This window comes from Haliaeetus leucocephalus, unplaced genomic scaffold, assembly GCF_000737465.1.
Source record: "Haliaeetus leucocephalus isolate CR32 unplaced genomic scaffold, Haliaeetus_leucocephalus-4.0 Scaffold0, whole genome shotgun sequence".
NCBI lineage: Eukaryota > Metazoa > Chordata > Aves > Accipitriformes > Accipitridae > Haliaeetus > Haliaeetus leucocephalus.
The window spans coordinates 23,976,106-23,998,236 of record NW_010972436.1 but is presented as its reverse complement, the minus strand read 5'-3'; the positions used below and the strand labels follow the sequence as shown (position 1 = coordinate 23,998,236).

The following is a 22,131-nucleotide window of genomic DNA, read 5'->3' as shown; positions in this document are numbered from 1 at the left end:
ATGAAGTGTTCCTCGAAATGCTGGAGAAGGTGGTTTAGCTATTAGGCTAGGGAGAACAATATTAAGTAGGATTTTCATTTAATGTTGCGCTAAAGCAATTCAGAAATGGAAGGACTGGCTCATTTTGTAACTAGATGGGATAGTGCTTTATATTTCATTTTGCATAAGTATTACGGTGAAATGAAGTGATTGTTTAACAGAGTAGTACTGACCACAATTTAATAACAGTCCAAATTTCAAGTACTGCAGGGAATTAAGCAATACATACAGTTAGATTAAAGTGTAGGCAGGCAAAATTAGATAAAAAGAGGAATATATTAAGAAACAGAGTAGTGTCAGTGTTTATTCTGAAGAAGAACTAGAGAAGAAAATTGGCCAACATGTTGAGATAGTAGAGTTCACTCGAAGGGAGCACAGGCAATTACAAAAGCTCTTTGGAGACTTCAAAACCAATGAGGCTGAGTCACTTAGTTTGGAGCAGGGATACTAATCTAAAAAACAGAAACCTGAAGTACTGTCAGGGATTTATAAGAAAACTTCAAAAAAAAGAAAGGGGGTGGGGGATGTAAAGAAATAAAGGAGTGAAAAACACTCAAAAGCAAAATTGGAAAAATGAATTGTTAATTCTGTTCATCAGGACACCAAAATAGAGAATCAAAATGGGGTGATATGCAGTTCTCTTCTTGGAGAGCAAAAGTTTGCTTTGGATTCTTTGAGAGAGTTTTTAATGTTTTAAAGTACAGTGGGGAGCCTCTGAAATGGCATCAGCCTCCTCTTGTGCCTTTGAACCTTTTTTGCATGAATGGAAAAACAAAAACGAATGAAACCCCTTAAAAGGGTAAAACAGTGAAGAATTGCCTGGTGCTGCAGAGGAAATAGCTGAGAGACTTAGTCATGATGTGCAAAGAAAGATAAGAACTCAGTTTTCAGTCTTTCCGTGCCCTTTTTAGCTTGAGATAATTGTGTGCCACAGGCACTTCATACAGTACAGGAGACATTTTGGGTTTGTAGAAGGCCTCGGATAGCTTCAGCTCTACTTTTTTATTCCAAACTGACTTGGTATCTGGACTAAATTCTATCCTTTTTCCTTAGCTCCTTTCAGCCCCCAGGTAGGACATATTTTCTCATCTGTCTCTCAATCCTCTTGTTTTCATTTTATAGATGGGGGGAAAAAGTCAGTTTATAAACTTTGCATCATCATTGGCTTAACCACCGTTATGTGGTAACGTTTAATTTTTGGTTGATCCTTGAGGAAACAACCACAATGCCCCCAGGGTCTAGGAACTCCTCCTTCCTACACACTGAAGACCCACTCATACTTTCCTGCTCTACCACTGTGGTCACCACAACTATCTTGACAGATGGTGCAGGTGCTGCCTGGCCCCTCTGCTACCCCTGTTCCTGCCTCCACGACCAGTAAAGGCAGTGTATCAGCACTGGTAGTGGTGGTGGCAGGAACTGTGGTGGCAGAAGAAAAATCTTTTTTTCAAAAAAAAAAAAAAAAAAAAATTTGGTCCATTTCTGTGCATGATAGATCCATAAGCAGGCATCCCCCACCACCTCCCCTTTCAGGCCTTTGGTTGTTACTTAAACTTTCTTGCATTAACTTCTAAGTTCTACATTGCAAGGTTGCTGGTGGTGTTGAGAATTGTTGCGTTCTCTCCTCCCCTTGTGCACCTGCCATGAGACAATCCTACAAACTAAATCCCATAAGGAGCAAGGATTTCCTACCTATCCACCCAACACTTAGCTTGTTCTTTCCATCATTTCACTGGGTCATGCAGCTGTAGGAAATGCCAGGTAACTTGGGAAGCAAGGGACAGAGCCCTTAAGCATGGGGATTCAGTGGGAAAATACACACTGAGCAATCTCTGCCATTTAGCTTCACTAATCACTAAGTCCTAGCATACAAAAGCGATGATGAAAATTCCTGATCAGACTGTCAAGAAGGGGACTTTCTTGGCATTGTCATTAAAAGCTTAATTCTGTGAAAGAAACTTCATCTAAGCTGCTGGACGTGCCTCTGTTTTCTCAGCTTTGTTACTGGGCACAGCGGTTGTGGTAAGGTGAGATACCTGCTTAGTCTCGCCTCAACTCACAGCGGAGATGCAGGTCTAAAATCTGCCTTTTGGTGGGCACATCTATCTCATGATGAACAGGAGGATTCTTCTATTCTTTCCACCAATTTAAATGACTCTAGGTCATCGCAATTTACAAACCAACTTCTAAGAAGGCAGCTTATCAGAAAAGTTATTCCACTTTCGTTTTGCCTCCAATGAGTAATGCTTACCACTGCAAACCTAGGAAGGGGAATAAGGAAGAGTAAGGCAGAAGCTGCTCATCAGGTCTCCCAGACTCCTCCATAGGACCATCCTTTGCCTGTATGAATGGAGTGTGGGATGGGTGACCATTGAGTATTAGGTAGAATAAGGCTAAAAAATTCTTGATGTCAAGTGCCAATGGTAAAGTTAAAATGGAGGCACAGTTCATTCATCTGGGAAAACAACGACTACTGGTAAGTAACTATTTTCCTACCTGCAATTCTAGACTCGGTAAGGGACTGCAATCAATAAGCCCAAGGAGGATTATTTTTAGACATTAATAATAACAAACCTGGGAATCTGAAGTTGTAGATGCAGCAGTGCTCATATATAAAAATGAAATCAAGACAAAAAAAGTGGAAAATAGTGATAGTTTACATCCACAGCATTATGAAAATTATGTGATCAATATATCAATAGCAAAGTCATTGAGCTGTCAGTTATCTTTAGGAGAGCTAATAGTTTAGAAATACCAGCTGATTGAAGATCTGCAAGCTTAATTCCAATACTTGTAAAGATTTCTAGGAAAGCAGCTGCAAATAGCATGCTTGAAAGCCTGTCTTAGGCTGTGGTGTTTAAATTAAAGATGTATTTGATGAAGTGAAGCTTTATGAATGTGTGAGTTAGAGTGGATGTCAGATATGTCACTGGCTTAGAGAGAGAAAAGATGTAACAATGGACTGGGTGTAGTTGATTCATATGGCTGATGATTGTAGAATCTTTAATGTCATTTATGTATTCCATTACTAAAATGGATTATTGACTAGTCAGTAAGTAGTAAGTAGAAATCTAAGTTTAAATAGTGTGTTCTTTTGTAGAGCAGGGCTCAATGTAAGTGCTGAATGCATAAGAAAAAACACTTCAGAAAAAAAAACCTTAAAAATTAGTAAAATTATTATAAAATAGTTTTGAAATGATAGTCTCAAACCCCAGTATTTTCTTTTTCTTTAAACTAAATACCCTACTTAAGACACTCTGAAAAGGTCTTGTTTCAAAGTATTCTATATATATTTTCTCTCAAAATCAGTATCTTGTAAAGTAAAATAAACCCCTGTAATTTCCTTAGATAATCTTGTCCAAGCTATTGAAATAAAAAAGTTTAAAAATAAAATAAAAGAAGGTTTAAGCTTTATTAACCTTTTACTGGGGAGGAATCAACTGCTATTTTTATAGCTTAAAAGAAGACTTTTCAGGGTTGTTATTTTTTTTTCTTCCAGACTAGTTTCTGGCATTCATTTTGTGGCAGTGATTTTTCTCTTCTTCTGAAGTCAAACTGTGCAGTTACCAAAGGTCGGGGGGGGGGGGGCGGGAAAAAGCTTTAATTAGAAAGAAAAAATCCAGATAAAGAGAAATGTAATCTCTGTTTTGTCATCTCCAGTTAGACCTGCAAGACTTATGGTTGCTTCAGGTTCTATATTTAGAAAGATGTATAAAATACATCAAGTTTAGGTCCTTATTTTAGGTACCTAGTCTTTGCGGGTCCCGATTGCATCCAACAAAGTGATAGGAGTGATTTGGAGAAGGAACTTTCTGAGATGGCCTCTGGAGGAGTCTGCTTCATTTTCTATCCCTTAATCATACTAGGCAGCCTAGGGAGATGATCCAACTAAACCAGCCGTGTTAGATGCCTAAGGTTGAGGAACATGACCACTCTGCATAGATGACCTTTGGTTGCAGAGCAACTTGCTGAACATTGATGTGATTCCCATCCAAATCATGGTCTTCTTGGGTACTTGAGAAGGGATGACAGGCTTGTGGGAAGCAGCTGGTCTTGCCCATGGTGTGAATGAACCAGTCTGGCTGCTCGGAGCTGATAAACTAGGAGCAGTCCCAGACCAATGTGAAATAATTCTAGAGACTTTCCACATCCTCCTCTTTGATGTCCTAGGTGTAATGCACTGTGGAAATAAACAGGCATGGATGTTGAGGCGTGTGTCTGTGAATATACAGGAATATACATGTGTGTATATAGATGCGTGTGTGCGTACACATATATCTTCTCTAAGCTCTGTGCCTTGTTAGCGCCGCCTGATGAATTGTTTCATTTTTGCTTTCAGAACCGCTGAAATGGAACTGCATGAACTGATATTCTGAAACTGTATGAGAACTGTATAGAAAATAATGATGTCCAAGTCAGATAATAAATGTACCAAGTTTGGGGAGAGCTGAAGTGTTTGAGGTGTTGTCTGAGGTGGTAATAGAAGACAGTGAGTGTTTGATGAGTAATTATGGAGGTGGGAGGAAAGAGGGAAGCAATAAATCAGGTTGAGACTGGAATAGGTGTTTTATTATGTATGATTGTATATGAACCAATGATTAAGACAAAAAACCTCTCTGGGCTTTCAGGCTGTGCTTGTCAGCATAGAATCTGTTCACGTTACTCCACCGTTAACTGTAAATATTGTGGCTTTGTTCGGGTGCTGTGGATCTTTTGATAAAGAGCTTCATAAATGCTCAAACCTTAATGCTCTGATGTGTTATTAACATGCGCACTTTAATGTTTTAAGCTAAATAGAAAAAGAAAGGCCCAGCAGAAGAAGCGCATGGGTCAGAAAAACATAGGAATTGGTACTGTTGTATCCAATACAGTGTCTTTCTGACCATTCAAAAGGATTTTTTTTGGCCTTGTGGTGAAAGAGTAAGTTCTTACTTTGGAACAGTTTGTAGAACAGGAGGATTTTTTCCACAGGTACATTTCTTTTGCTCTCATCACTGCATTACTGCTCACAGAAAGGACAGATCTACTAAAGGAAAGATGTGTCAGAAGATTCAGACTGAACATTTTTTAGAGTTTTCCTGCACCTTCAAATTGTTCATAAACTATCAAACTAATACACCACTTGACTTGCACAGTGATGTGCATTTGAAAGGACCTTGTCTGTGCCCTTTTGAGCCTGTCCATGGACTTGTGCTTGCTCCGGGCTCAGCTGTAATGTGCCTTGCAAAGGCAAGAGGTAGCTTTTGCTTTTAACTCTGAACAGTCAGCCCAGGTGCACCGTCAGCCCACCTGCAGAGAACGGCTCACAGCGCTGCTTTCCCGTATTGCACTGGTTTTAACGAATAAGTAAAGAAATATTTTCTCCTGATACTTTTCATCAACGCTGAATTCACCCAAGTGAGGTGAAGATAAAATATGGGAATTGCCAGGCTCAGTCTGGCCTTCGTGTATCTACAGCAGCACCTGTCTGTGACACAGAGCAGCCCCACATGTTCCAGAACAAATTAGTAGAGCCTGAATATAGATGTTTTTCTAAATTTTTATTAACATTAACTATTATAACTCTGGATATCCTTTTCTACATTAGCAACAAATCCCTCTTTGAGTGTTTTGGCCACAGGGGCAGCCTGTGGCAGTAACTTCAGCACTTGAAATGGCAAGTGTAGCGAAAAATATTTCCTTTAGTTTTGAAAATTTTTTTCTTTTTTTTTTAAATTTTTTTCCCCTCTCCATTTTCTTAGTGCAAAAAACATTGTTATCACGTTCTGTGACCGGGACCACACAAAGCTCCCTGTTCTCATTTTCCAGAATGCATGCTATTTTTTACTGTCATAGTCACCTCTTTTCTAGGATAAAAGATCTCAATTTTTTCAATTGCTCTTCTTATTAAACTTTTCCCAGTCATTGTCATTACCTGCCTCTCAATACCCTCCAATCCAACAGTAACCCTATTGAAAGCAAAGCTGTGGTCTGTCTTCTGGACCATAGAATCATAGAATCATTTAGGTTGGAAAAGACTTTAAGATCATCGAGTCCAGCCATTAACATAGTACTGCCAAGTCCACCACTAAACCACGTCCCTAAGTGCCACATCTACACGTCTTTTAAATACCTCCAGGGATGGTGACTCAACCACTTCCCTGGGCAGCCTGTTCCAATGCTTGACAACCCTTTCGGTGAAGGAATTTTTCGTAATATCCAACCTAAACCACCCCTGCCACCACTTGAGGCCATCTTCTCTTGTCCTATCTCCAGCCACCTGACAGAAGAGACCAGCACCCACCTCACTACACCCTCCTTTCAGGTAGTTGTAGGGAGCGATCAGGTATCCCCTCAGCCTCCTTTTCTCCAGGCTGAACAACCCCAGTTCCCTCAGCCGCTCCTCATAAGACTTGTGTTCTAGACACTTCACCAGCTTCATTGCTCTTCTTTGGACATGCTCCAGTGCCTCCATGTCTTTCCTGTAGCGAGGGGCCCAAAACTGAACACAGGACTCGAGGTGCAGCCTCACCAGTGCCGAGTACAGGGGGACAACCACTCCCCTAGTCCTTCTGGCCACACTGTTTCTGATACAAGCCAGGATGCCGTTGGTCTTCTTGGCCACCTGGGCACACTGCTGGTTGTGTTCAGCTCCTGGTCAACCAACACCCCCAGGTTCTTTTCTTCCAGGCAGCTTTCCAGCCACTCTTCCCCAAGCCCGTAGCACTGCATGGGATTGTTGTGACCCAAGTGCAGGACCCAGCACTCGGCCTTGTAGAACCTCATACAATTGGCCTCAGCCCATCGATCCAGCCTGTCCAGATCCCTCTGTAGAGCCTTCCTACCCTCCAGCAGATCAACCCTCCCTCCCAACTTGGTGTCATCTGCAAACTTACTGAGGGTGTACTTGATCCCCTCATCCAGATCATTGATAAAGATAGTAAACAGAACTGGATAAAGATATTAAAAAGGGCTGGATGAGACAAGCCACTGGTTTATAGGTTGTTTCCTGTATAGAACTCCATCCTGTTTCTCCTGCATCTCAATATTACACTTTTCTTTGATCACAGCTTCATATTACATAAAACTGTTGGCTAAGGATCCCTAAAAAAATCCATATCTCTTACCTGAACTGATACAGGGAATTTAAAACTTCAAAAGGTTATGGATGGGTGAGATTTTTCTCCTTCTCTGCTTTACTTCACATCTGACAACATATCTCACTCTGCATTTCTCTGCTCATTTTATTTTAGTGAATAGGCCTCTCCAGTGTTCCTCATTCAATCCTGGCCTTGGACTTGATTTACCTGGAAAATACTGTGTATAGTAGATTTTGTCATCTCTCTGCTCACCCTCTCTTTCCCTTGTACTTACAAATGTAATAAAGTGGTGCAGATACAGCCCTCTGTTAGCCTGCAGAGATACTGCACATTGACTTTTCATTTCAACCTTTGTCTTTTGTCTCTTACTCAGTTTTTGATCCAATTCATTTGTTTTCTTTATCACAATACAAGCAGGAGTATTTTCTTCTATTTTTCTGGTGTCTGTCTGTAATCACAAATGCATTCAACCCTTATATCAGCTTTTGATTTTAATTCTTTTGTGTGAAACATATAAAAAAACCTCCACAAAACACAGAACCTCTACAAAACTTCCAGAAAGCACACTTCAGCATTTTGCTGCCTATTCATGTGAAGCGTACATCTAAACAAGTGGTACTAAATATGCTTTTAGTTACGTGCTATGCAGCCTACAGCCCTAAGAGCGTGGATCTGCGTGACTGGTCAGACACAGAGACATGGAAGGAGGTTATCTGAAGATGTTTAAAAGCCAGCATGCGTATTTATTGCTAGGCATTGTCTCCTGTCTCGTCTTCCTCAGGATGCTCATGGACTTGGCATGGTCCCCAAGGCAATTTGACAGCATCTAAATTCTCTGCTCCCCTCTAGTCCGCAGCTCCAAACGCTCCTGATGTGCTTTTCCTTCCCTCGGACCGTACGGGCAGCACAAACCAGGTACTGTGGATCTTTGAGGCTTTCAGAGCCTCTTCCTAGTGCAGGGGAGCCATCTAGCAGAGGGCTTGATCGATATTTTTAGTGGCTTTTTCTCAAAGAGGGAAAAAGCTGTACTATCAAAATTGGGCACATTTTCTGTGCTGTGGTCACTGCTGAGCCCTGGCTGGGAAATTGCTTCTTTGGCTTGTCTCGAGCATGGGGGGAAGCAACGATAGAAGCCTACCAGAGACACTTGAGCTTAAGGAGACCACTTTCCTCCCAGCACCTTGTTGTATGGTATTCCACGACCTCCTCCCAGCCCCTCCATATCTCCGGCAGGATATCTCATGCCCAGAATTCAGGGCTGTATTTACCCTAAGGTCACGTAATAACCAATGCTGTATATAAGATTCTCAAAAAAAAAGTTGCCCCCTTGATCTCTGCCCCCTCTACCCACCCAACCATCCTCACAATTAACTCCTCCTGTTGCTTTTTTAACTGAAGGATGGAAAATGTCCTTCTAGACAGTTACGTGGTAAGGTGGTGGGAGAGAGCTGGACCAGAAGCGAGCGCCCAGGGGAAGAGGGAGGGAAGGATGGGGAGCAAGAAGGGAGAGGAGAGCACCCAAGAGCTTGCGAAACCCAGCAGAAGGGCTGGCAGCAGCAAATGCCAGGGGACAGCAGAGGAGAGCCAGATCCCCTGTCATGGGGGTGAGCAACAGGAGAGTAACTGATTATTATAATTATTTGCAACCCCTTTTAGCAGGGAAGAGCTAACTGGCAGTGCCATTTATTCCCAAGCATTCTTCCCTAATAATACCCTTAATACAGCCTGTTCCATTGCTTTTGTGAGGCATGTTTTTCATCTTCAAACTCAATTTCATTTATTAGAGACTTCACCGTATGTGACACAGTGTGCACACAGCAAGTGCAGCAAGGATTCATTTTAATTATTATGTATTACCAGGAGGTACAGTGTGTTTGTGCCGGTGGGCGAAAGGGCGAGGAGGGGGTGTTATCTATTTTGATTCTGTGTCACGTATCGCAACTGTAAGGTGATGGGGCTTTCTGAATTGCATTTTAAATTTGGAATTGGGACGTTTGGTGGCTGACAGTGCTTTGTGCCAGCCGTAGCACAGGGAGAAAGTCTCCAACCAGCGAGCACCCGTGTGGCTGCAATAAATAGTCTGAGATAACAGACACCTCCCTGAAGTCTTTGTTAGAAAGTCAGCCAGAGGACTCTTCTCTGGGCAGTGACTAATGACATTTGAATGCTGCTCCTTATGCAAGTGTGATAATATATAGGGTTTTTTTCAAACTGGAATGAATTTGTTGTAAGACAAGTCAAAATATCATTTCAGTTGGGTCTTCGAAGGAGGAAGAGAAGCTGGACTCAGAAGCTGTGTTTTCTAAGTTGACTCTAACCTTTTTTATTTTTCTGAACTGGAAAATTTTCCTTTCTTTGCACAGAAATGAGGAGGCCTTCTACCCTGGAGCTCTATGTACCCCACTGGCTTTCTGCTCAATGGTGTGATATAGGTCTGGAAAGTATAAGCTGCAGCATAATTTTAATTAGAATAAATTATTTTTTTGAAGAAGTTTGCCTTTTTTTAAACTTGACAGGTGGAGATATCATGAATGTTTGCTCTGTTAGAATTGCCTGGTGTGGAAGGGAGCAAAGCAGAAACCTGAAAGATATTGATAAATTGGAAAAAGTATAGAATGAAACACCAGAAATTATGAGAAGCTTTAGAAGGAAGACATTGCAAGAATAGTCTAGAGCAATTTGTATATTTCCTCACTACTTGCATACAGCAACTTTAAAACTAGGGTCAATGCTGTTACTTGGTGCTTGAGCCACTTTGGCTGAAGAGGTTGCCATCATCTGGCTGTCCTTTGCAGGTAGACAAAACTCTGTAAGAAGCTAGTAAGCTGCTTGTGAGCACTCACTTTATCGGATTATTTTACTTGGCACCTCTAAAACACAAGCCTTAGGAAGACAACCCCAGTATAAGGATTCATTGTACACCTTTTTAATGGCAACAGAATCAACCTAACACAAGTAATACTATATCAGGAGCATTGGAGATACAGGGTCTTAGTAAGTATTTATAAGGCTCAGGCACAAATGTGCATATGTTTTGGAGAAGATAGCATCTGGTTATTAGAAAACATATTTCTGTTGAATTTTTGACTGCTGAGTACTGACAAGAAATGTTTCGTATTATTGAAAAATAGATGAGTTTATTTGGCAACAATAGAGTAAATAATGCGTGACCGACCGGAAACTGATAGGAAGCTGGTGTTATTCTGACCATTTTTTTGTTTTTTAATTCTTTTAGTATGATCAAGTAGTTATCTTGCTCTGGAGATTCCTGTAGAAAAGTTCCTGAAAGGCATTATATACGCTATAACTGTGGCATCAACATTTTAGTAAAGCTGGTGGGAAAAAAAATTAGCATTTCCTTTGGAAAGAATGGCATGTTGCATAAAGATTATGTACACACACGCATGCGTAAAAGCATCATTGTTTTGGCTTGATTTTACTTTAAAAATTAAAAAAAAATCTAATATGGAGCTTTTCAGTTTTGTTTTCCACTTTCCTTTTCCTATTTTGTTTCCCACTGACACGCTGAAATTTTTCAGTGAAAAAACTAACAAAGCAAAACAAAAACTAACTGTAATCTTCCAAGACAACAAAAAAGTCATTGTGTTTTCAGGTGGTGATGATCAGTTTGAGCACTCTATGTTTCAGAGAGAAAATCCTACTGCAAATGAAAAAGACGTTTTATGTTCTTTGTCCATGTTAGAGTTAACTGACAGAAAGCTGAGGCCTTGGGTTAATATGATACCAAGATTGTTTGTTCTTAAAAGCAAGAGTGATGACTGTTTGCTTCTTAAAGACCTCTGATTGCCCGGCATGCTTGATTGTAATCCAAACCAACTTGCTTTGAATGACAAATTGATTGTTGTGCGCATTTTTGATAATATAGCAATTTGTCTCCTTGGGTATAATACTCTAATCGCCCCTTCATTTATCAGTAGGGAATCGGCAATTCAGCTCTTCCTCGGGCTGAGGTTTGGCAGGGTAGCCGTGACACTCTGTTGCGCACTTGCAGACTCTGAGTGAAGAAACCCCCTCCCAGCAGCATCACGCACCTGTTCCTCAGCATGCATTTCATAGCACTCTTTGGCACCTACCGTATTGCTTGGTTTAAAAATGTAAATGTTTAAGTCAACAGCAAAGAGAAGTTTGTCTGTTCTTGAGATTTTAAATTTCTTGTTTGCACACAGTCTCCTTTTCCTCCTTACTTCTGTGCTCTGGGCCCGTTCTCATCTTCTGACCTGACTGAGCAGGAGGTGTTGGTTTGGTCTTCAACCAGCGCTGTGCTTCAGTCATCCCTCAAAGAAAGTGGTCAACACACAGTGACAGATCTGTGGTCCTCCTGGTCTTAGTGTTTGCAGTATGAAAAGTTGCCATTCCCAGGGAGCGGTGCATGTTTGTGAAGTTCAGGGTACCCCGCGTAGTGATAACATTTCTTAACAAGGTGCAGAAGCTCTGCAGTTGTTTGTCTATCTCTTATCTCACGGTTGTACCATATTTCCTCTGTACCCCAGAGTCTGATGAGTTTGTGTCACTAACTCTATGTACCCCAAATAAGATACGCTCTCTCCTGAGACGAGCAGAAGTCTTTCACCAGCAGGAGGGGAGGGTGAAAGGAGGTGGAAGACGTGGCATCCTTCCCCCTTCTGTGGTGGTTGGTCACAGATCCTTAACCATATTGAATACCTGGGTGTTGCTGGCAGTCAAGATGTTTCCGTAGAAAGCCCACATGTAAGACAAAGTGGGAAAGCATACAGTCTGAGCAGGCTATATACTCTGATAACTTGTGAACCCCATCACGTGCCCTCGTAACCACAAGCTCATGGACAGTAATTCCCTCTTGGCATGCAGCAGGGTAGGGCTTTTCCACTGCTCGCAGCTTACTGAGAAAGCCACAGCACATCTGTTCGGTGGCTTGAGCCATTGAGCATTCTTTGCATAGCCTGCCTGGATAAGCTGTCACTCTTGATTTTTAAAACATTTCACAACAGAGGGTTAGCCTAGAATGGAGAACCTCTTCTGAGCATCATCTGCAGAGGCCCCTCTGCTCACAAACACATGCTGCTTAAGGCTGCCACCATCGTGTCTTATGTCAACAGGGGATCACGTCCTCTCCGCTGCAGCAAAGCACACCGGATTATCTACCCTCCATCAGTCAGCCACTGGCCTCTGTTTTGCATTTATTGTGTTTCTAGATAAGTGCTTTTATCTGTTCTTCCATGCCGCCACTCAGGTTTTAGAGATGCTCCTTAGAACATCTCCTTTTCTTCAGACTCTCCCTGGAAAACTGATTTAGCTTATCCTTTTGAGAAGGAGTTGGCCTCCTGTTCCATTTCTCTGAAAGCTAGACTTTGTTGGCTGGAGATAGAAGAGGGAGTGTGTAAACGAAGGCCCTTGTTAGCCTGGGGATGCTAATTTCCTTAAGCCTCATTGATAGTCAACCAGGGAAAGATCCAGAGCACTTAAATTTAGCTTGCTGCTCTGAGTCTGGCTCAAGAAGTGTCTGTATCTCTCCATTGCCATTACAGATGACTATGTTGAGAAATATTTGTCTTTATGAACACTTCCTTGTTTGTTTAATCTTTAACAGGATGCATTTGTCTGTTTCTTTTGCTTTATACTGTGTGTTTTCTATGCTGAGCAGAATCCACCAGATTGGGGGAGTGGGCTGCTTTGTTAGTATTATTACGTTTTGACTTACAGTTGGTTGCATTTTTAACCTATGAGTCAGGAACTTCTATCACAAACTTCAATTTATGCACATCTCATCAGAGTAGAGTCTAAAAGTTATGGACAGGCTTATGGTTTGGCTTTACTACATAGCGCTGTACTGAATTCGGTAACAATGTTCTCGGTTAGAACAGCCAGGGACACGGCTAGATGATGTTTGCCACAAACATTGCCCACAGTCCTGCAGCCACCTTATTAAACTGGTCAGATTTGAAATACAAACAGCAAGTGCTTAAAGAGCTTTGAAAAATAAATTTGTTTTTACAATTTATAAAAGTTAAAATTAGCAAAACAAAGCAAAAGCACGCCATTCGTCTCTCAATTACTGTCCCAGTTGAATACGCTGGTTGGTGGATGATATTTGTGAATGTTATCACTCCCAGAATGTAGTTGTTAAAAAGCCATTTCTCTATTTCTGTTGCAGTGAACTATTTCATAAAAAATGGTACAGAAGATGTGTTACTGTGCGGCAATAGCACTGATGCTGGGTAAGTACTTTAAAAATATCTTCACTTCTGGTTCGTTTTTGTTGCAGGGTGGTTTTTTTTCTTGCTACATTTTCCTTCCATTGTCTACTTCTCACCAGCATGAAGTAGATATTTCAACTTCCCTGTGTCAATCATAATAGGAGAGAGGATAATGACAATATTGTGCATAGTAATACAGTTTTCTGAACTGCAGGGAAGAGAAGTTTGTGTGTGTCATGTATTCAGGTCTAAAATCTTTAGGGGCCTTATTACAGTTCTTTTTCAATATGTTTAAATATCTCAGTAAAAAAAAATAGTGAAAACTAAGTAACACTTTGGCTGAGTGGAGAGTATTTTAAAGGAAATGAAACAGGAAAGGAAACAGAAAAGCTGGAGGGATTTAGACTGATGATGAATTCTTGGCTTTTGGCAAAGGAAGGTAAACAAATCAACAAATGCTAGTCCCCAAAATAACATGCTTTGGAGGTGGGAAGGTACTCAGTTTTGAGTTGTGATCTACATTTGTACATGACAAGTTTATAGACTATGTGTGTTTCATTTTCTTATAATATAGACAGTAAAGAGATCCAGAATAATTCCTGTGGTATATAACTTACTCTGCATAAAGGACTTTATTCCTATCCCTACCATCTGTAGATGCTAGCGGTTCCTCCTGCATCCAGCCCTCAGAGTCTAAGCGCATTGTCTGAGAGTGTGATTTTGTTTGACAGGTTCTCATGATCCTGATGGAAATGGAAGAGTTCAGATGGGATGGAGAGAGATGAGATCTTGTGTGGGCAGAGATTATAAACATGCAAAGATTGTAAGCTGTTAGGAGTTGTAGGAAAAGGAAGAAAAGACCTTGGAGTGGTGGGATGGATGAGGTTTGATCTAAGTATGTGAGAGTATTTGAATCAGGGAGGTGGATGACCTAGGTCAAGTGAAGGGAAGAGGTGAGGTGGTCTACTTTTGGAGGGAGACGTTTTGAGTTGGTAGAACTAAATGTAGAAAACTAAAAAAAAATAGGGTTTAAATTAGGAAGAAATGTGAAAAGAGGGAGACAGCAGGAAGATGAAGGGAAGAAAAAATCTAAACTTGCTTGTGGACAGGAGGGCAAGAAAAGCCATGGGGTCCTGGAGAGAGATGCTTTACTTTCTGCTGCCACCGTCTATATCTGTATTTACATAAGACAAAGGGAAAGCTGAAGTGTCAGCCTTCCTTCTGCATGTCTTGTGTGTCTGATCTGTATTGCCAGTCTAATTTAGACTGTAAGCTCCTTGGGCAGAGGGCCATGCTTTCCTCTTTGTTTGTTCCATGGAAGGTACAATGTCAGCATTCATTAATGAAGTGCTTTGTTGATTGTAATACATTGCATTTATCCAGGCTCAGGCTGGACTCCAAGACTATTGGGATGTTTCCTGAGGATCCCAGGATTTGGCAATCTGCCTGTGCTGGTGGACTTCAGCCTTTGCTAGCCAATAGGCAATAATATTGAGCAAAATATGTTCTGCACAGCAACAATATTTTGCACATCATGAAATATTATACCTTGTTCTCTCTGACCACCTGAACCATGTTGGTGGCAAGGTGCTAATGTCATGAGTGATGGCAAAAGGGTTGATTAGATTATAGGTAGTTTGTGAGGCATAGTTTAGGGACTACTGCTTTGGAATTGTCCAAGTGGTGGGAACTTAAATACCAATCCAATATCCATGGAGTATCTATTAGTAGCCTTTATGGATTTAAGGATTGGGTTCTAGAAATGCATCTTAGCAAAGACACCCTTATTTCCTTCCCTAGAAAGTCAATAAATTGCACTGTGTCAGCAAAAAGCCATGATTGGAGAAAACCTCCAATGGAGGCACTATGCCCATGAGAGAGTCACAGCCTGAAACAGCCAGGGGAGAACTTCCAGCTTTCCTGTATAAAAAAGAGGAAAATGCCACCCCAACAGCTAGAGTCCTTGTGCTTGTTTTGATAAATACATCAAAACTATCAGTGTTTGTGCCATTAGGGGAAACCCACTTCCCCTTTATGCATCAGTTCTTTCTTCTTCAGCCTCTTGCTGTTTTAGTTAAGTATTTAATACCACTGAGTAAGGTTTGGTTTTAAACGCCTAAAAATGAGGATTAAATATTCCTACTTGCACTGTTTTTTTAGCTCAGGACTAGCAAGTGTTGTCTCATTGTTATACCTTGCACAGAGTTCCTGCCAGTCCTCCACTCTGTTGTTTAAAGACATGAAGATAATCAGGAAGATGATCCTAAGACCTCAGGGGACTTGCAAAGTCATGTATTCCCACCTGTTAGGCTAGAGAGACCATCATTTTACAGGCTGACGTATTTAACAGAGTGGATTTGTTTTCTTTTATTCTTCAATGGTCAAAGCCAAGAGCAAGTGCGTTCAATGGTAAAACACAAAAATCTGAATGCATGGGACCTTTTGGGACAGGTTGCACCACAGGGTCAGGGAGGTGAGTTAAGAGTGAGTGGATGCATCAGACTGGGGTTCCCCCATCTATTAGCAATGAAATTAATGACAAGTGAGGATGCTTAAGTTGGGAACCCATCGAGACATCAGGAAGGTGTGGTAGGGAAAGACAGCCGGCAAGGCCATGTCTGAGTGTTCATAGCATTTGTGGAGCTTGCTTCTGCTCCCAGTTTGGAGCTTGAATTTATTAGCCTCTGGGGTACACTGAGGACCCAAAGGAAATGCAGGGAAGGGCAGCGTCATGTGTGCACTCCTGGAGGGATTTGTTGTTAGTGAGGGATATCTGTGTTGTGGCTGGGATATTAAATCTCGAGGTAATTGACAAAGCCATTTTAGTGCATTTTTAAAAGCATGTTAATGACACTCTGAGGTTTGGCTGGTTGCTGTTATTATGGAAGAGTAAAAAGAAAAAAGATCTAAATAAATCTACGATGGCAATTATTAGGTGATGAGACTCAGATGGTCTGATGTAAGAGTGTGTAGTGATGGAAACTGCAACCTGAGCTGGAGTAGCAGGCCAAAATCAGCAGGGAAATGATCATCAGTGGATGCTATATCACAGACAACCTAATTATCTCCAAGGTGGGGGCTTTATTACATTACTAAGAGGGACTGTTTTCTGAACAAGCACCCAAACTGCCAATAAAGTAGGAGGTAATGGATCTAGCTAATATTGATTCTAGTTCAGAAGGGATTTGAATAGATGTATGTCACTCAGCAACAGCAAACACGTCTCTAGTACTTCACCTGGCAGATGGAAGAAAAAGCATTTATTTATGTTTTTAGGTATGCTTAAGCAACCTCAAGAAGCCACTTTAAAAATCACACTGCAGACACATAGTAGGAGTGTCAGGAGGATGGCATATTTCTTAGTTGCACAAGAACTAACCTGTCTGTGGGGTTTCCCATATGATCCCTCAGAAACTTTCTTCAGGATACATGAAATTTGATTTTTCTTCATTTAATCAAATAGAAATTTCGTGTTGTTTTTCTTCTTGTTTGTCCAACTGCATTTTTCCCCTTGATGTACTGCAAGAATTTGCTTTGTATTTACAAGGAACAAAGAGTCCAATGGAAACAAGAAGTAATGTTTGGAGAAGGGAGAAAATCAAATGATTGTGATCAAAGATGTTCTCTGGCTCAAAGTGAACGCTAGTGACGCGTGCTCGGTGTTTCACAACAAGCACATTCAGAGCACCACGTTAATGGAAAAATCCTCTGCTCTGAGGTGTGTGTCAGATTGGTCAGACACTGGAAGCAGTGCTAACAGCAAGGCTCTTTTAACAGAAAAAAACGTAGTTTACTTGCAGAATTATTCATGTTTCTAGATGTGTTTTGGGGTTAAATTTTGTTGTTCTTTTGGATGTGGCCGCGCTAGGATTTATCCAAGTTGGTTCTCTTTGCAAATTCAGCTTCTTTGATTTGATTTGGTTAAAATAAATGGAGAAAGCTCAGATAGTCTGATTTTCAAAGGGATTACAAACTCTATAAACTTACTTTTCAATTTAATTCCCAGTGTATAGCTTATCCAGTTTTGAACACCTTGTTTCAGCCCTAAGGAAGGTCCAGTAAAGATCCAGTACAATGATCAAATATTTGGAAGACCTTAGCTCAGAGCAGAAGCTGAAAGCTGCTCTAGCCTTTGTGAAATCCAGTCTTAGCATCAAGTGGACTACGCTTTGCAAGGGCTACAGAACAGCAGGCGACAGCAAGCAGCACCGTACACTCCCTGTAGTCAGGCATCACGGTCCTTTTGAAGGCATCTACCCTACTGGGTGAAAGTCGCCCCTGAGGGCAAAATTACTTCATATACAGAGATGAGTATGTATGGTGATAGTGCCAAAGGAAAGGCCTGTAGTTGGGCGCAATGCTTTAGGGTGTACTCAGGGACCTACAGCAAGGACAAACCCCGGCATTCAGTGCCTGGCTCCAGGCAATGGGACATGGCCAACGCCGGGCAAGAAGTGAGGGAGCCTCCAAGGGTGCTGCTCTCAGGAGGAGACGCGGACCTGATCCCAACTCCAGATCCAACGAGCACAACCCCACTGCTTCTACCAGGCATCGCCCTACTGTGATCATCAGAGCAAATCTCCCAGCAAGTGGGCTGTGGGAACCGTTTCATGTCAACCTGCTTCAAGCCGCCCGTACAATTACGGCTTGCTCCTTCTCCATGACTATTAACCGGTCATTTTGATGAGACAACCAGCACCGCAGAGTCCCGTGCTTCCCCGCAGAGTAAAGACTCACAGGGGCTGCAGCAGCTTGGAATTATCTGTCCGTGAGAAAGGAAGATACATTTCAGCTCTAAAACATTTCCACTTTTATCCTGTTGTAATTTCACAGGGGCATTTTTCTGCTGTGGTTAGACTGCTGGTTTTTTCTTCCCTTTCTGCCTGAAGGTTTGGAAGAGCAATAGAAACAGCAAGGAAATTTGTCCATTAGGAGAAAGAGAAACAGACAAGATGCTATCAATGTACAAAGTAAACAAACAGACAAAAAAGAGAAACTTATCTTTGTTCTTTTCACTTTTTCACTCACAACTACAACAGGGAGCTGGCTTTTCAGAAAAGTGTGCATGTTTTAAGTCAATTGTATCCCCTTTGGATCTCAAGGTCATACTGCTTAATTTTTTTTTTTCCCTTTCACATGATATGTCCTGTATATTCAGCTTGTAGGCAGGAATATTCTAGGAGATCATACTGACAATGAAAGCACATTTGCATCGTGTCTGTACTGATATTACCAAAAAGACTAGTGAGCAGGAAGTAAAAGCAGCCAGTAAAGCTACTTCAGGATGCAACAAGAAAGCACCTTTGGCAACTGCATCCTAGTAACTGTTGCTATAGAAACTTTAGCTACCTTTATCCTCACTATGACCTTGATTTTTCTTAACAGGGTACATTAAAATAATGTACAGCGCGGGGCAAGATTCTATATGGTTTGGTAAATTCTGCTGTCACTGAGCTTATTGCATATAAGGGATGAAGGAACAACCATGCGGTGTAGTGCTCCTCAAAGTTTTTGAGTGAGTCCTAACTCTTTCTAAAGCATCATCAGAAAAAAACTTTGTTTCCTTTTGTGTTGTGGTATTTTCCTAAGGTAGTTAATACCAATGCATAAAGTTGCATCAGATGCCTGTTTTCTAGTCACCAAGAGTACCGAAAGCATCATTTTTATGGTAGGTTCTCCATGCCACCGTACTGTCAGCGTACTCGTTATGGCATGTACAGCGATGCAGCACTTTGATCTCTCTGAGCTATAGTAACATTCCTTTGCCTTTACGCATCCTCCACGTGGTGATTTAAAGTCTCTTCCAAAAGCTTATCATACCCCTCAAGGGTAGAGAAGAAACATGCAGCAGACTGAGGAGCAGCGCTGCTCTCAGATGCTTCCACCAAAGCTACTTTGCGCAGCCCAGCGCTGCAGCTCTCACCCAGCCCTCGGCAGGTGGAGAGCCTGGAACAGTGTACATGCCTGCCAGAAGAACATGTCAAACAGCGTGCTCTCCCACAGCACTTTGTCCCCTGACTACAAGCAAACATGCCCAGTAACACAACCCCAGCTGCGCTGGAAACTGGGGAACTGCACCAGAGAATGATGCACCCAGGCGATTCTTTATTTGCTGCTGGTAATTAGGACCACTGCAGCTGTGAGTTGCCTGAACTTAAATCCATATTATTATTAATTTATTGTTATTATTACTTGTTTTCTTAATACAAGAAGGCCCCAGATTCAGGCCACGTTGTGTTGGATACTGGACAAGTAGGGTGGGAATAGCCCCCTTGGCTTGGAGGGTTTGCATTTCAGAGGTGCAGTCCATGGATGGGTGGGGTGAAGATGGTGCTCAGGTGTCTTAGTGGCACATATCTCCTCCTGGGGAGCGATAGCCAACTTTGTCGGGCAGGTTGTGGTCTGGCAGCATGTGTTTATGAACGGGTCTATCACAGGGAATGGGGTACTGGGGAGCTTTGGCATGTGCCTGGTGGGACTGGTGTGTTCATAACACTCACCAAATTCAGTCTGATGGGGTACAGCTGGCTGACGGGCGGGAAAGGCTGGAAAGGCTGGTGGAGTGAGGAAGGGGATACAGTTCCCAAATGTGCCTTCTTCAAATGTCACCAAAGCAAGGGTATTTTGGAAAGAATGAAGTGTGTTGTTTAAATTACCAGAGCTAATAACGTAATTACACCCCAGATTAGTAAGCAATATTAATGAATTTATTACAAACCTTCAGGCTGTACAGCATACCTTAAATGAATTTAACTAGATTCTGATGTAAATCACACAAACTTTTCCATCTACTCTGTGTTGGTACAGTGACAGGAGAATGAGGATGGTTTGCTCACAGTGAGAAAGCCTCTCGCTTGAGTATGAGAAAAAACAGAAAGCAAGTATGTCACCTGAAAGACGCTGCAGGGGCCATTGGCATAACATTAGGTATTATACAGGCTTAGGGGCAACAATAACAGTCCCCACTCCTAGGGATCAGTTGTGTATTTGGAAGATCATGTCTCTGGTTAAACAGCAGCAGTAGGGATTAAATCCAAATCCACTCAATTCTTAAGGATGGGTAATATTACCTCTTAGTCAAAGCTGTAATAAGCTCATCAGCCACATGAGAGAAGCAGACTTACCAGCGGCTACAGCCTTCATTAAGCAGTAATCTACCATTATGTTTATGATAAATTATTGCCCTACATTTTGTTTGATGGGTTAGACAGAGGATCCAGTGTCTGGCCACTGGATTGAGTGAGAAGAAATGAGAGTTTGCTTACCTTGCTGCAGCACAAAGTCTCAAAAAGCCACACTGCAGCAGAGGGAGTTCTTCCTCTCGCTGCTTGCGTGAGTGCGTGGAGGGGTCTGATGTGTCAGGCTGAAACCAGTGGTTTTCCATCCGCCTGAGCAAGTAGCCCGTGGGGGGAGGCAGAAACTTTTTTCCTGGATACAAGTCAGTGGCACGCACAGGTCAGTGGGTGCTCTGAGCCTGTGAGCAAGCCTGCTCATGGGCTTCTCCTTCCCTTTTCTCCTCCAGTTTCAGCTCCTGGTTGATGTTGCTCTTTATTCTGAGCTTTTCTTCTTCTTCTTTTTTTTTTTTTTTCTGCGCCTTTTTTTCCCTTGGTTGGACTTGCTTGCACTTCCTTCCTTCCAGACCATTGGCACCCCTTGTTTTAAAAAATGCCCTTCAAATTCTCTCTGACCCCTTAGATGCCTGGAATAAGAGCTGCTGGGGGCTCCTAGTCAGACCTATCCAAAGCGAAGGGTGCCTCTGCGGGCGAGATGTTGGCTCTTAGATGGCAGTTAAGGGGGAATTGTAAGTCAGACCCTCTAACCGTGATTAGACTTTGACATATCAAAACAGAAAGAGCAAGGGAAGGAGGGTGACCTGTGAACTCGGGCAGACTGGGCACCTGCTGATGGCAATGCCCAGCTTTGGCTGGGGCGTTGCTGCCTTTTGGCCCCTTTCTCCTGCATGCTCAGTCGTCCTTACAACATCCATTTTTAAAAATATTGCCCTGTTTCAGAATGGGTAGTTTCATCTTCTCAGGTAGGAGCAAATGTTAGTCTAAGGATCTTTGTCTGTTCCCCCACAACCACAGCACAGTATGCACTCCTCGTTTGGCTGCTGGTCTCCTGCCTCAAAACCAAGGAAAGTTAGAACACACGAAAAGTGCAGAGAAAAACACTCAGGCCTGTGACCTAAAGGAGATCTAAACCTCTCTTTTGTGGCCTGAGGACTTTAGCGTGAAGAGGCAAGCTGAGGAAGACTCTACCGTGCACATCAATAAGCCTTGGAGGCCATGGGCACCAGCTGCCCTTCAGCTCTCACTGCCAGGCTTTGACACCCCACCGTGCTCAGCAAGGTAGTTTCCATTCCTCTGGAATTAGCCATGTGTCAAAAACATCAGTGATAAACATTTCAGCTTGGTTTCTGCATTCTTGGGCTTAAGCTGTGACCTAAGCAGGAACAGTAAGGGGCCCTTACCGCAATATGGTTTGTTTTTTTTAATTTTCAGTGTGGCTGTGGTATGTACTTTATCTCCCATTATTGCTTCTTTCATAAGCAATTGGGTGTAGCAAGCCGTAGCGTGCCTTTGCAAGCTAAACCAAATGAGAGTGCAGCCTTCACCTTACAGATGTCGTAGCTGACGTTAGCAGCTGCTTGCTGCTAACTCCTGGTGACACATGGACAACCCTCCCTGTATTTTCAGGGTCTGAATGTTACAATCCAGCACATGGTTGTTTTACAAATCTTCTTTTATTGCACAACCCTATTGGCCACTACAGTCTGGATCAGCAGGTCACTTGGCTTGCCTAGATTAAACTCTTGA

The 22,131-nt window shown here is 42.2% G+C and overlaps 1 protein-coding gene across 2 annotated transcripts in view; it reads left to right on the top strand.

Annotated features, from left to right (window-relative positions):
• The window catches only part of SCN5A (sodium channel, voltage-gated, type V, alpha subunit), a 174,672-nt gene that overhangs the window by 26,581 nt on the left and 125,960 nt on the right, over positions 1-22,131 (top strand). For both annotated transcript variants that reach the window (XM_010561013.1, XM_010561020.1), the window contains exon 7: positions 13,270-13,333. In XM_010561013.1, the coding sequence (XP_010559315.1) occupies positions 13,270-13,333 (64 nt within the window). The remainder of the gene's footprint in view (positions 1-13,269; positions 13,334-22,131) is intronic.